At 41.8% G+C, this 13,057-nt stretch overlaps 1 protein-coding gene across 7 annotated transcripts in view; it reads left to right on the forward strand.

Moving 5' to 3' along the window:
• LOC121499534 (cytidine monophosphate-N-acetylneuraminic acid hydroxylase) overlaps positions 1–13,057 on the forward strand; it is a 167,447-nt gene that overhangs the window by 11,708 nt on the left and 142,682 nt on the right. For all 7 annotated transcript variants that reach the window (XM_041770249.1, XM_041770247.1, XM_041770253.1 and 4 more), the window contains one exon: positions 1,033–1,221. In XM_041770249.1, coding sequence (XP_041626183.1) covers positions 1,190–1,221 — 32 coding nt within the window. In that variant the 5' untranslated portion in view covers positions 1,033–1,189. The remainder of the gene's footprint in view (positions 1–1,032; positions 1,222–13,057) is intronic.

Here is a 13,057-nt window from a genome sequence, read left to right on the forward strand (position 1 = left end):
CTTGAGTTACAGTGACACTAATCTAGCCCTACTGTTTTTAAAAAAGGAGTGCCTTTGATCAAGCCCAGGTCCATTGCCTTTCTTTTTTGAGAATCCTGTATATTATCCTGCCTCTCTCTTCAGGTTTAATTGTCTGAATATGGTTCTTGGCCCAACAAAGCATCTTAGTTCCCAACCCTGCCACACACGATTCTGCCTTGATATATTCTAGAACGTTTTTTCCTTTGACATCCCAGGCAGTAGGTATAAAGCCTAGTTTGTGATTAATTCTAAAGATAAACTATTTGTTCAGATTTCAACTATGAAATGGAGGCTGAACTATGGCTGGAGCAACCATTGCATAGACGCCAATGGAAGTGGAAGTAAAGATCCAGCATTCCCTTTCTTGTTCTGTTTAAGACAGTTTAACCTCCCTTGGAAATCAGTGCAGGAATCTGGAAGAATAATCCAGCAGATTTCTTCATTGGTGGATGAACCACATCTCCATAAAAAAAGAGTTTCTAGGGGAAGATAATGTGGGTTAGGACAGATTCTCATACTGGGGGGCCATAGGCTCCACCAATTCTTTGGGGAGACGGTGCCCATGCAGAGTTTAAATGCCCCATATGGCTGATGCAGAAGATGAGTCCCCATGGCAGGGGAATCCCATGCACTGATTTGGTTGGGTCTGGACTGTCCCAACCAATCAAGACGGCAGGGATAGCTGTTACCCAGGTAAGAGGTGGTATGAATATCGGGAGACAGTGATTTCGCACATAAGTATGGATAGTTTTTAATATACACATTTGAGACCACACTGTATGTACAGCTAAAATATGGAAAACAATTTTTTAAAGTTACAGTGGCATTATTTATATTAATAAAAAAAACTTGACATCAAACACTCAACAAAGGGGAACAATGAAATGAGATACCACATAGCTATTAATAAAAATAAATGGTTGCCTTAACTTTTCCAAAGGTTGGAAATGACTGGGCGTGAAGCACATGGTAAGAACCCATGTTTATAGAGTGTTGTTTTCTAATTCAAAGGCATCTCTAGTTATGTCTTCCTGACGAAGAGAATGTGGACCTTGGGCAAGGAAAGGAATCCTCTGAAACAACACTGAGTACCACCCTGGATGCTCAGTCGGATCTAACAACAACTTCATTATTCCCCTTCACAGTTTTCAGATTTTCAGCATGACAAATGTGCATGCAAAGGGCTTTTTTGTATTCCTGGTAAGTCATGTTTTATTTGTCCTCTTAGGCATATTACTTTTCCTCCAAAAGAGCATTAGAATCCACTAGAAGCCACATGCTGTACTGGTAAGTAGCCTTAATAGGGTGAAATAAAAATAGAAAAAGATCACATGCCAATGATGTAGGGGGGTAGTTAATTTGGTAATGTCCTAGGTCCCATTCCTGTTTTTAAAAAAAATGTGGTAAAATACTGAGTGTATGATTCAATGACATTGACTAAATTCACACTGTTGTGTCACCATCACTACTAATCATCGACAGAATTTTCCATCGTCCCAAACTGAAACTCTGTGTCCATTAAACACTAACACCCCAATCTCACCTCTCTTCAGTCCCTGGTAATCACTGTTCTACTTTCTTTCTCTGTGAACTTGCCCTTCTAGAAGAAACCCTTTATAAGGGGAGCCATACAATGCTTGTCTTCTCATGTCTGGCCTATCTCACTTTGCATAAAGTTTTCAAGATTCATCCATGTTCAGAATTCAAGGTTCAGCATGTATCAGAATTCTATATCTTTTAAAAGGTTGTGTCATATTCCATCATATGTATATACCCCATTTTGTTTATCCTTTGATTCCTTGATGGGTATTTGGATTGTTTCTACATTTTGGCTATTGTGAATAATGCTTCTGTGAACATTGGTGTATAAATAGCTGTTTGGGTCTCTACTTTTAGTTCTTTTGGGTATATACCTACGAGCAGAATTGCTAGGTCATATGGTAATTCCATGTTTTTGAGGAACCACCCATACTATCTTCCACATCAGTCAAGCTATTTTATGCTTCCAGCAGCGATACACAATGGTTGCCATTTATCCACATTTCCCCAGCAATTGTTATTTTTGTTTGTTTTTTTTTTTTTTGGCAGGGTGGGGTACGTTGGTAGCCACCCTAATGGTGTGAAGTGGTATCTATCTCATAGTGGTTTTGATTTGCATTTCCCTGATGATTAGTGATGATATGTAGTCTTCTGTGGAAGATTTCTTTCACTTAAAGGGAATCTTGGGACTCACCCACATTGTTACATGCATTAGAACTTCTTTTTTGTTGCTAAGTGGTATTCTATTGTGTGAGTGTGAACTGTTGAACTATTCTCCTATGGATGGCCACCTGAGCTATTTGCTGTTTGAGGCTATCATGAATAAGGATTCTATGAGCAATTTTGCATGTTCTTTTCTGTGCATAAGTGCTTTCATGCTTTCGGATAAATATCTAAGGGTAGAATTGCTGGTTTACAATGTAGGCATTTGTTTAGGGTTATAAGAAAGTGCCAGACCTTCTAGAAAGTGGCAATCAATTTTACTTCCACCAGTAATATATGAGAACTGTGGTTGATCCACATCTTTGCCAGCATTTGGTGTTATAGCCTTTAAATGTAACCATTCTGATGGGCTGTAGTGGTATCTTATTGTGATTTTAATTTGTGTTTCTGTGAAACTGTGATCATTAATCCCTGATGATTAATGATATTGAATGTCTTTTCCTGTGTTTATTTGCCATTGATAAATCTTCCTTTGTAAAACATGTTCAAATATTTTACCCATTAATTATGGGCCTTTCTCTTTTCTTTTCTTTTCTATTTTATTTATTTATCCATGAGAGACACAGAGGGAGAGTGACAGAGACACAGGCAGAGGAAGAACCAGACTCTATGCAGGGAGCCCAATGTGGGACTCAATCCCAGGACTCCAGGACCATGACCTGAGCCGAAGGCAGATGCTTAACCACTGAGCCACCCTGGCATCCCAATTATGGGCCTTTGTTTTGACCTCTCTTTTAATTGAATTGTAGGAATTCCTTGTCTATTCTAATTATCAGTCTTACATAAAATATTAGTTTTGAGAGTATCTTCTCTTGGTCTGGGTTGTCTATTAATTTTTTAATACTGTCTTTTGATGAACACAGTTTTAAATTTTGGCAAGGTCTAATTTATCAATTTTTCCTTTATAGTTATGGTTTTGTCATTTCCAAGAAACCTTTGCCTATTCCCAAGCCAACAAATGTACTGTTCTGTTTTATTTCATGAGCTTTTGAGTTTTATCCTTTAAGCTTTTTTTTTTTTTAAGATTTTATTTATTTATTCATGAGAGACACACAGAGAGAGGCAGAGACATCAGCAGAGGGAAAAGCAAGGCTCCATGCAGGGAGCCTGATGTGGGACTCGATCTAGGGTCTCCAAGATCATGCCCTGGGCTGAAGGCGGGGGCTAAACCGCTGAGCCACCCCAGCTATCCTATGCTTTTTTTAAATTGGGGTTCAATTTGCCAACACATAGTATAACACCCAGTGCTCACCCCGGCAAGTGCCCTCCCTCAGTGCCCCTCACCCAGTCACTCCAGCCCTACTCCCCCCGCCCCCCCACACATCCCCTTCCACTACCCTATGTTCGTTTCCCAGAGTTAGGAGTCTCTTGAGAATGCTTTGTCTCCCTCTCTAATTTTTCCCACTCGTTTTCATTTTCTCTCCTTTCCCTTATCATCCCTTTCACTGTTTCTTATATTCCCCGTATGAGTGAAACCATATGATGATTGTCCTTCTCGGATTGACTTACTGCACTCAGCATAGTACCCTCCAGTTCCATCCATGTCGAAGCAAATGGTGGGTATTTGTCCTTTCTGACGGCTGAGGAATAGTCCATAGTGTGTAGAGACCACGTCTCTATCCATTGTTCGCCAGCGGCCCGCCCCTCCCAGGCCCGCGATGGGACAGAGGAACGACAGAGGGCGGCAGCCAGCTCTCCAGCCCTGGAGTCAGCGCCCCACGAGTGGCTGCCGCAGCCTCGCAGTCCGCAGTCCACCGGGCCTAGATGCTCCCAGGCTGGCGGGGCGCTGACCTGCGCAGCTTGGGGGCGCCCGCCCCGGGAGCGCTCGCTGTCCCGGGCCCTCCCTGCCTGCGTCCCCTTGGGCGCACCTCCTCTTCCAGTGACTGTGAAGCCTCCCGAGGCTTCACTGCTCCTCCTGCGACTCTGCCCAATTTCCTGCCAAGCACTTTTCCGACCAGGAAAACTCCAGCGTGGATTTTAAAGTTCCCACTTCTCCAGGGCTGGGCTTTCTTGCCCCGGAGGCTCCTGCGGCTCAGCTTAGCCCCGCTCCTGGCACCCCTCCCCCACTGGATCCCCCCTCCCCCATCTTCTTACCTTGTTAGAAGTGAAAACGTTTCTCTCTAGCATTCTGGCTGTTCTTTAAATCTCAGGTTGAATTCATAGGTGTTCAGGATGTTTTGAAAGTTCCCTAGGTAGGTTTGTGGGGCCAGGTGAGTCAAGGATGCTTGCTCTTCCGCCGTCTTGTCCTCCCTTTATCCTTTGTGCTTAGACCTGTGGTCTACTTCATACTAACTTTCGTGCAAATACGGGGTAAAGATCAATGTTTCTTCCCCCCCCCCCATATGGATGTTCAGTTGTTCCAGCACATTTATTGGAAAGACTTTTCCTATCGTTGCTTTGGAAATTTTGTTGTTGGAAATTAGTTTACCACTGTAAGTATGGACTTACTTCTAAGCTCTGCTTAATCAATTTGTGCATTCTTCGCTGGCACCGTGTTGTTTTGATGATACTTTACAGTAAATTATGGAAACCAGCCCTCCAGCTTTGTTTTATTTTCAATAATTATTTGGCTATTTTAGGTGCTTTTCATTTATATGTATACTTTGGAATCAACTTGTGAATTTTTGTTAAAGAGCCTGGAAGGATTATGATTGGGATTTGCACTGGATCCCAAATGGGGGAGAATTGATACCTTAACAATATCAAGTCTTCCATTATATGAACAGCTATATTTCTCCATTTACTGGGGTCTCCTTCAATTCCTCTCAACAATATTTTGGGGGGTTTTTGGTGTAGAGGTCTTGCATATCTTTTGTTAGAGTTATTCCCCTCGCATTTCATTTTTTGATGCTATTGACAATGGAATTTTAAAATTTTATTTCAGGGGCACCTGGGTGGCTCAAGTGATTAAGCATCTGCCTTCAGCTCAGGTCATGATCTTTGGGTCCTGGGATAGAGACCCACATTGGGCTTCCTGCTCAGTGGGGAGCCTACTTTTCCCTCTGCCCTTGCTTGTTTTCTCTCTCTCTCCTTCTGTCAAATAAATAAAATCTTAAAAAAAAAAAAAGAGGAGAGAAAGGGAGGGAGACAAGAAAAAGAAAAGGAAGACAAGAAGAAAAGGGAGAGAGGGAGAGGAGGCCAGAGAAAAGGAGAGGAGAAGGAGGAGAAGGAGAAGGTCATCATTGCCATGCTCATATGATGCCCATACTTGGCTGACATCTACTACGTTCTAGTCCATTTGTCCAAACTGGTGGTAAAACATTTGAAAAAAAAAAGTGTCTTTCCTTTTTTTTTAGATTTTATTTATTTATTCATAGACACACAGAGAGAGAGGCAGAGACACAGGCAGAGGGAGAAGCAGGCTCCATACAGGGAGCCTGATGTGGGACTCAATCCCGGGTCTCCAGGATCACACCCCAGGCTGCAGGTGGCGCCAAACCGCTGTGCCACCGGGGCTGCCCAAAAGGTATCTTTCCAATGTAGTTCATTTCTTTTCTTGCAAAACTTTACTCATTACTTGACTTTTATTATTTTTAGCTGATGAAAAGCCAAACAACTCACTGAAAATTTGCCGTGAGGTAATGGAAGGAGCCACTGAGCCACATTCCAAATGTCTTATTACAAGTTGATTACACATAACATTTATTTTTTTCCTCTGCTTTGCCTTTGGATAATGAAGAACACATACAGATGTTTATTTTCTGAGGGCTCCAACACATCTTGTAGATTTTATCCACAAGGTGTGTCCTCTAAAGTCTCACCAAACACACGTGGCAAGGGATCGTTGCCTCATTTGACCTCTCTCCTTTGGATGGGCTATGACAGAAAATTTCCATTTCCTAAATTCTTCTCTAGGATGCTACTGTCTTCGTACTGAATGGCATTTAAGGATGAGAGACTTTAAGATCCTTATTATCCATTCACTGCTAGCTGTCTAATATTAGTGGTGTGAGCAAAAGGAAATTATTCTGGGTCTATTCTAGCTATTGTGGTCTGCCTAAATTTTCTCAGGTGAAGTTAATCCTTGGGTTCATTCACTAGAGCAAGGCATGTTTCTTTTCTGTGCATTATTATTCATATTTGAGAAATGGATAAAACCAGCCAGGCTTCTTTCCGAGAGAGGCTTTGCTAATCAAATGAAATAATATGGGTAAAAATGATTTAAGTGTTCAGAAGTGGCCGATGCCCTGTGTGAATAAGCGCTCATAGTTAATGATGAAAGCTACCATTAAGTCAAGCCCCTGATATGCGCTAGGTTTCATGCCAAGTGCTTCATTGACTTAATCACATTTTCGTTCTCACAATTCTGTTATTCACATTTTATAAATGAAGAGCTTGAGTAATTCACCTAGCAGCACACAGGGGCAGAATTCAGATCTGTATTCATTTACAGCCTGTGTTCTTCAACATCCTACTGTGTGCCTCTCAATAATTTTTACCAAGTGTGCGGTGTCAAATGTGATGCTGTCCTTAAGATGGTCTCCAAATAACAGAATGTCTAGGATTGCTTAGTTGGTCCCCCCACCTGTCGGTTTAGCCACAGTTGAGCAGTAATAGTTTAAAAATAACTTGTTTTGGGGTGCCTGGGTGGCTTAGTCAGTTAAGCATCTGCCTTCAGCTCCAGTCATGATCTCAGGGTCCTGGGATCAAGCCCTGGGCCCTGTGTCAGGCTCCCTGCTCAGCGTGGAGTCTGTGTCTCCCACTTCTTCTGCCCCTCCCCCAGCTCATCCTCTCTCTCACTTTCCCTCAAGTAAATAAATAAAAATCTTAAAAAAATAACTTGTTTGTGTAGCTCTTACTGTATGGACATGTATACTGCTTCATTTAATTCTATCAGCACTGCATTAACCAGACACTAACCTCACTTTATTCATGGAGAATCAGTGCCTCAGAGGGGCTTATGGTCCCCATAACTTGCCAAGTATCCATGCTGGAACTTTTCTCAACTGGGTTTTGTGTCTGTTACAATGCACTTGTTGACCTGTAGTATATTTCTCAGGAAATGGAAATGAATAGTCAATCACACACTTCTTTAATATCTATCCATCCATTCCCACAGCAGAACCCTCATCTTATTCTTTAAGCGATCATTTGTGCATGTATGATGGTAACTCTACTGCACTTATGGTTTTCATCCCTGGGGGCAGTATTAACTTTCTATGGTTGCTGTAATACATTGCCACAAACTTAGAACAACACAAATTAGTATCTTATTAGTAGGTTAGAAGTCCAACATGGGTCTCATTGGAATAAGATCAAGGTGTCAGCAGGGCTGTTTTCCTTTCTAGAGGCTCCAGAGGATGGTCTGTTCCCTTGCTTCTTCTTAGCTTCTAGGGGTTGCCCACATTTCTTGGCTGGTGGCATCTTCCTCTTTCCTCAAACAGCAACAGCAGGCAGAGTGCCTCTGGCCTGGAATCACTCTGAGCTCTTCCTGTTTCATGAACTTCATGATTCTGCTGTGCCCACTAGGAGAATCCAGGAGAATCTCCCTATCTTAAGGTCAGCCGATTAGCAACCTTAATTTCATCTGCAAATTGATTCTCCTTTGCCACCTAATCTAATTTATTAATAGTTTCTGGAGATTAGAATGTAAGTGTCTGTGGGGGCCATTATTCTGCCTATGACAGGGGCTCATTTATGCTTAAAATGAAGTGCAAAATCAATTAGCATAGGTAGTTGGAGTGACTTTCTTTAGTGGTCTGCACATCTATTTCTATGATGGAAAGGGGAGCGTCAACTTTTGGCTTCTTTTTTTTACAGGTTATTTTTAATATTTTTAAAATTTAAATTCTATTTAATTAACATATTCTCTATTAGTTCCAGAGGTAGGAATCCGTGATTCATCAGTTGCATATAACACCCAGTGCTTATTACATCAAGGGTGAGGAGCACAGATGGGACCTGGGTACGCCCCCTGCTGGCCAAAGTGAGGAGGCCTTTGCTTGGCGGAGGCATTCTAGAGTCCTTGTTCTGGGGACTGTGCTGTTGCCTTTTGTTGCCTCTATGTTGGTGGAGAAAGTCCTGAGATAATTCAGGCTTTCCTCTTATTGTCTCTGTAACCCCCTCACTTCCTTCCCAGGTATAATATATAGCGGCTCCCCTTTGCATACAAAATAAATTTCAAGCTCCCAGGCATGGCCAGCCAGGTTTTTCATTATATCACTCCTGCCCTCTTCAAACCTTAGCGGGTTATTGTTTCCAGATTTGGTGAGGTACTACATGTAGAATACCTAGCAGGAGGTAGATGTCAAGGAATTTAGTTGCAAATACAAAACAAAACAGCAAACCTACTTCAGTTAGTGCAAGTAGTAAAGAAATTTGTTAAAGGACATTGGAGGTTAAGCATATTAAAGGTTAAGGACTCAGGACAAGCGCCAAGCTACGATACTGATCGCGTCAGTGCCGGGACAGAGGCCTGGACCAGGGATGTAACCGCCAGGCTGGCCAGAGCTGCCCCTGCAGGCTGAAGCCTCTCCAGCTCCCTCTCCACAAACAGTTCTTACCAGCACCTCCTATTCTTAGGACCCTTCTGAATTGATGATTGGCCCGAGTACTTCCAGTGGACAGGGTCCATCTCCTGTGTCTGTACCCCAGCCACACAAATGAGGTTGGAATGTGACTTTCTGGCTTCTGTGTTGGGAAGGCAGGGACTCAGACAGTGGTGAATTCCCCAAAAATAAAGGATTTAAAAAGTCGCCAGAGGGATCCCTGGGTGGCGCAGTGGTTCGGCGCCTGCCTTTGGCCCAGGGCGTGATCCTGGAGACCCGGGATCGAATCCCACATCGGGCTCCCGGTGCATGGAGCCTGCTTCCCCCTCTGCCTGTGTCTCTGCCTCTCTCTCTCTCTCTGTGACTATCATAAATAAATAATAATTAAAAAAATTAAAAAAAAAAAAAAGTCGCCAGAGACGTTTGCTATGTTAGGTATTCGTAGTACCTCTTTTCCCCAGAGAGAACAACATTCTAAAATAGGTGTGGAAACAACGGTAGGTGGGTTAGACCACCATATCGCTTGTGAAATTCACTGTAAAAACTTTCAAACATGCAGTAAGCTTCAACTCGATCAGCCTTATGGTTAATCTTGTTTTAGCTGTGCTTATACTTATTCCTCTGTCTCCCCATCCCCGCCAATTTTTTTAAAAAGATTTTATTTGTTCATGAGAGACACACAGAGAGAGAGGCAGAGACATAGGCAGAGGGAGAAGCAGGAACCCGATGTGGGACTTGGTCCTAAGACACTGGGATCACTGACCAGAGCAGAAGGCAAACGCTCAACCACCTAGCCACCCAAGTGCCCCTCCTCACCAATTATTTTGAAGCAAATCCCAAACATGAAATCTTTTCATTCGTAAATAGTTGGGCATGTAACTCTAAGAGATGAATGGCTTGTGAATTTTTGATTGTGGAGAAGCACCATGGCATAGCCACCTTTCCATGATTTTTGCCTAAGTATTCAGATTCTCCTTCAGGAAACAAATATTTATCTAGTAAAGATACTGGAATAGCTAGCTCACATACTTCAGGAGCTGACAACCTATTCTTTCACTCATCTGTTCATCCATTCAGTAAAAGATTAGTAGATACCAGGGACTTTTCCCACACTTGGCTTGAGGCAGAGGTGAATAAAAATATAGTTATTGTTCTTATGGAGCTTTGAGAGAGCAGATGAAAGCCTGAGAGTTAAATAACAAAGCAGATGTGAACTATTAGTCAATAAATAAAGAGATATCCTAAGGTAGTAGACAATTGATCACAAAATTAATCAAGAAAACAGTAGACAAAATCCTCTAAGTTTTAATGGAAGATTTTTGATATGCTAATTCACAGTGACTCCTAGGTAGAAATTACATGCCCATTTTAGGTAATTGAATGTCTTTGTTGATTATTTGATCCAAACCCTGAAATTTTTTTAAAGTTTTAAAATTTTCATTTAAATTCAATTTACCAACATACCATATAACACACTGAAATTTGAAACAAGTTTTAAAACAGAGAAAAAGAACATGGCCCACCATATTTGCTAAAATTTCCTCTCAGAGGAAATCATAAAAGCACAGAAAGCCCCCAAATGTATCATTAATTTTATACAGATTTCATATGTTATTCAGCATTCTTTCACTCCATAGGGATATGTTTATGGATGTGTAACTTCAGGGATTTCCAAACCCAAAGCAGCAGAAATCTGACCCGTGGCTAAAACAAGCTGGTATGGCTGGTGTGGCTGTGTAAGCCTTCAGGTTTATAAGTAAAACATATAAGTAGTTCCCAGAACTGAGCTGAGTTTTACAATTTTTATTCAGATTTTGTAAGTGCAGGAAACAATCTCCAAGCTCTCCACTTCCATTATTTTTCAGTAGAGATTGAATTACAAACAATGAAAGAACTCCACACGGACCAGACAAAATGGTCTAGTGCTTTGGACAATCCTCAGATTGCTGAACTCTGAATCTGAACATATGACACACATCAGGTAGCATGTCCTAAATGAACACTGTCTGAGATATCTTGAGTATGGATTCTTGGATGTATAAAGAACAATGTTTTCCATTAAAAGAAAGGGCAAATGTTATCACCCCAAAAATAAGGCTAGTAAGGCTACTTACTCAAGTATGGCTGACTAGGCTGGGATGGACATTACCTTCTGACTGGTCAAGCACTTGGCTATGTTCTTTCTTTGTTCAAGTCATCTGATTTGGAAAGGACTATCAAGAAGGAGACTGTGGGAGTGACAAGAAGCTCAAAGTCAAATCTCCATTTTAAAGACCTTAGACCAGTGCATCAAAACTCTTCCTTACAGAGGGCAATTGAGTGGGAACCACTATAGTGACAGGGAAAACTCTTTGTATGGATTGTTTTGTGTTGGCTCTAAATTTTCTTGGAAGATGCTGTGAACAGTGAAGAAAGGACGAGGAGTGCAGTGCCTTTGTCCATAAAAGGGGGCTGTCAAATGACTGTCTGGCCTGAAGTGTGACATGGGGCTCCACACTACATCCCCAGGTCTCTGGAGGAAAAATATGATTTCCTAAAAAGACATGTAGTTGACTGGCTTCACCATTTTCACCATGAAAACAGACTGGAGGCTGCTCCTATAATTTGGTTTTTATTGTACACTTGACTCCTTCTAATTGTTTGCTGGCTGTGCTGGAAAGAGTTAACGTGTTGGGAATGGATGGTGTCCTCTGACAGGCCTGCCTATGAGGTTGGCCCTGGGCTAGCAACTGGGAACTTAAATTTTGGGAGGGTGCCCATGTTTAAGTGATAAGAAGGGCTCACTGTGCAGAAACCATTTGTGCAAACAGTATGCTTTTGCTGAACACCTGATTGTCTTCTGGGAATCTCTAATTTGGGCATGTGACAAATGGTTTATTCTTTCAGATTTCCTTTTTAAGATTTTACTTATTTGAGAGAGAGTGAGAGAGAGAGAGAGAGAGAGAGAGCATGAGCAGGGGGAGGAGCAGAGAGAGAGAGGGAGAAGCAGACTCACCACTGAGCAGGGAGCCCAATGTAGGGCTCAATCCAAGAACCCTCTTTCAGATTTCTTTATGTGTATATAGAAATACATATAAAGTAAACATATAAGTTTAGGCAAAAATGGGTCACATTACACATATTGTTCATGTTCATTCACCAATATATCTTGGCACTTGTTATTTCCATGTCATTACATATGGAGCCATCTCTTTATTTTATTTTGGGCAGCTATAGGTGTCTCCTTAAACATTTGACTGTACTGTGGGGCACCTGGGTGGTTCAGTGGATTAAGCATCTACCTTTCGTTCAGGTCATGATCTTGGGGTCCTGGGATTGAGCACTGCATTGGGCTCCCCGCTGAGTGGAACATCTGCTTCTCCCTCTCCCTCACCCCCTCCTCTCCATTTGTGCATGCTCGCTTTCTCTCTCTCAAATAAATAAATAAAATATTTTTAAAAATTGGCTGTAATGTATGAACCAGGTTTGGATCTTGATTTGGTCCAGAATATACTTTAGGCCAACAAGGAGAATTTGGCTATTGGCTGAATATTTGATAATATTAAAGAATTTTTAATAAATGTATTAGATTTGGTGATGGTGTTATATTTATTAGAATCCTTGTATTTTAGAGGAATATATTGAAATATGAGAAGATGAAATCATGATGTCATGATTCATGAGTCATCCGACTGGGGAGGACAGTGTGTGTGAGTTTGAGTGTGTGGGTGTGTGTGAGGGTGTGCAAGAGTTTATATGCATGTGTGAGGGAGTGTGTGAGTACATGAGTATGTGGGTGAGTGGGTGTGTGCATGTGAGTGTATGTATAGGTATGAGAGTGTGTGGGGGATGTGAGTATATATGACGGTGAAAGGTGTGTGTGAAGGTGTGTGGCTATGTGTGAGTGTGTGTGGAAAGTGTGAGTGAGTGTGAGGGGATGTGAGTGTGCAAGAGAGTTGTGTGAGGGTATGCAAGAGTTGGGGGGTATGAGTATGAGAAAGAGGGTATGTGAGGGTGTGAGTAGGGAAAGAGAAAAGTTGTTGAGATTGGGTCATGGAAGTTGACTATATCGTTCTTTCTAGCATTGCACAGGGTTTATACAATTTTTTATTTTGCATTTTGTGTATATTATGGTGGTAAGTTGAAAAAACAGCTAGGCTTTGATGACTGGTTATCTCTGATAGGGTTGGAGGAAGTTGTGAAAGAACATGGGGGTGGGAAAAGGGCCCCTGATCAGGGCTGGCTGATTTTAATAAATTTATTTATTTATTTATTTATGATAGTCACACACAGAGAGAGAGAGGCAG

This window comes from Vulpes lagopus, chromosome 10, assembly GCF_018345385.1.
Source record: "Vulpes lagopus strain Blue_001 chromosome 10, ASM1834538v1, whole genome shotgun sequence".
Taxonomy (NCBI): Eukaryota; Metazoa; Chordata; class Mammalia; order Carnivora; family Canidae; genus Vulpes; species Vulpes lagopus.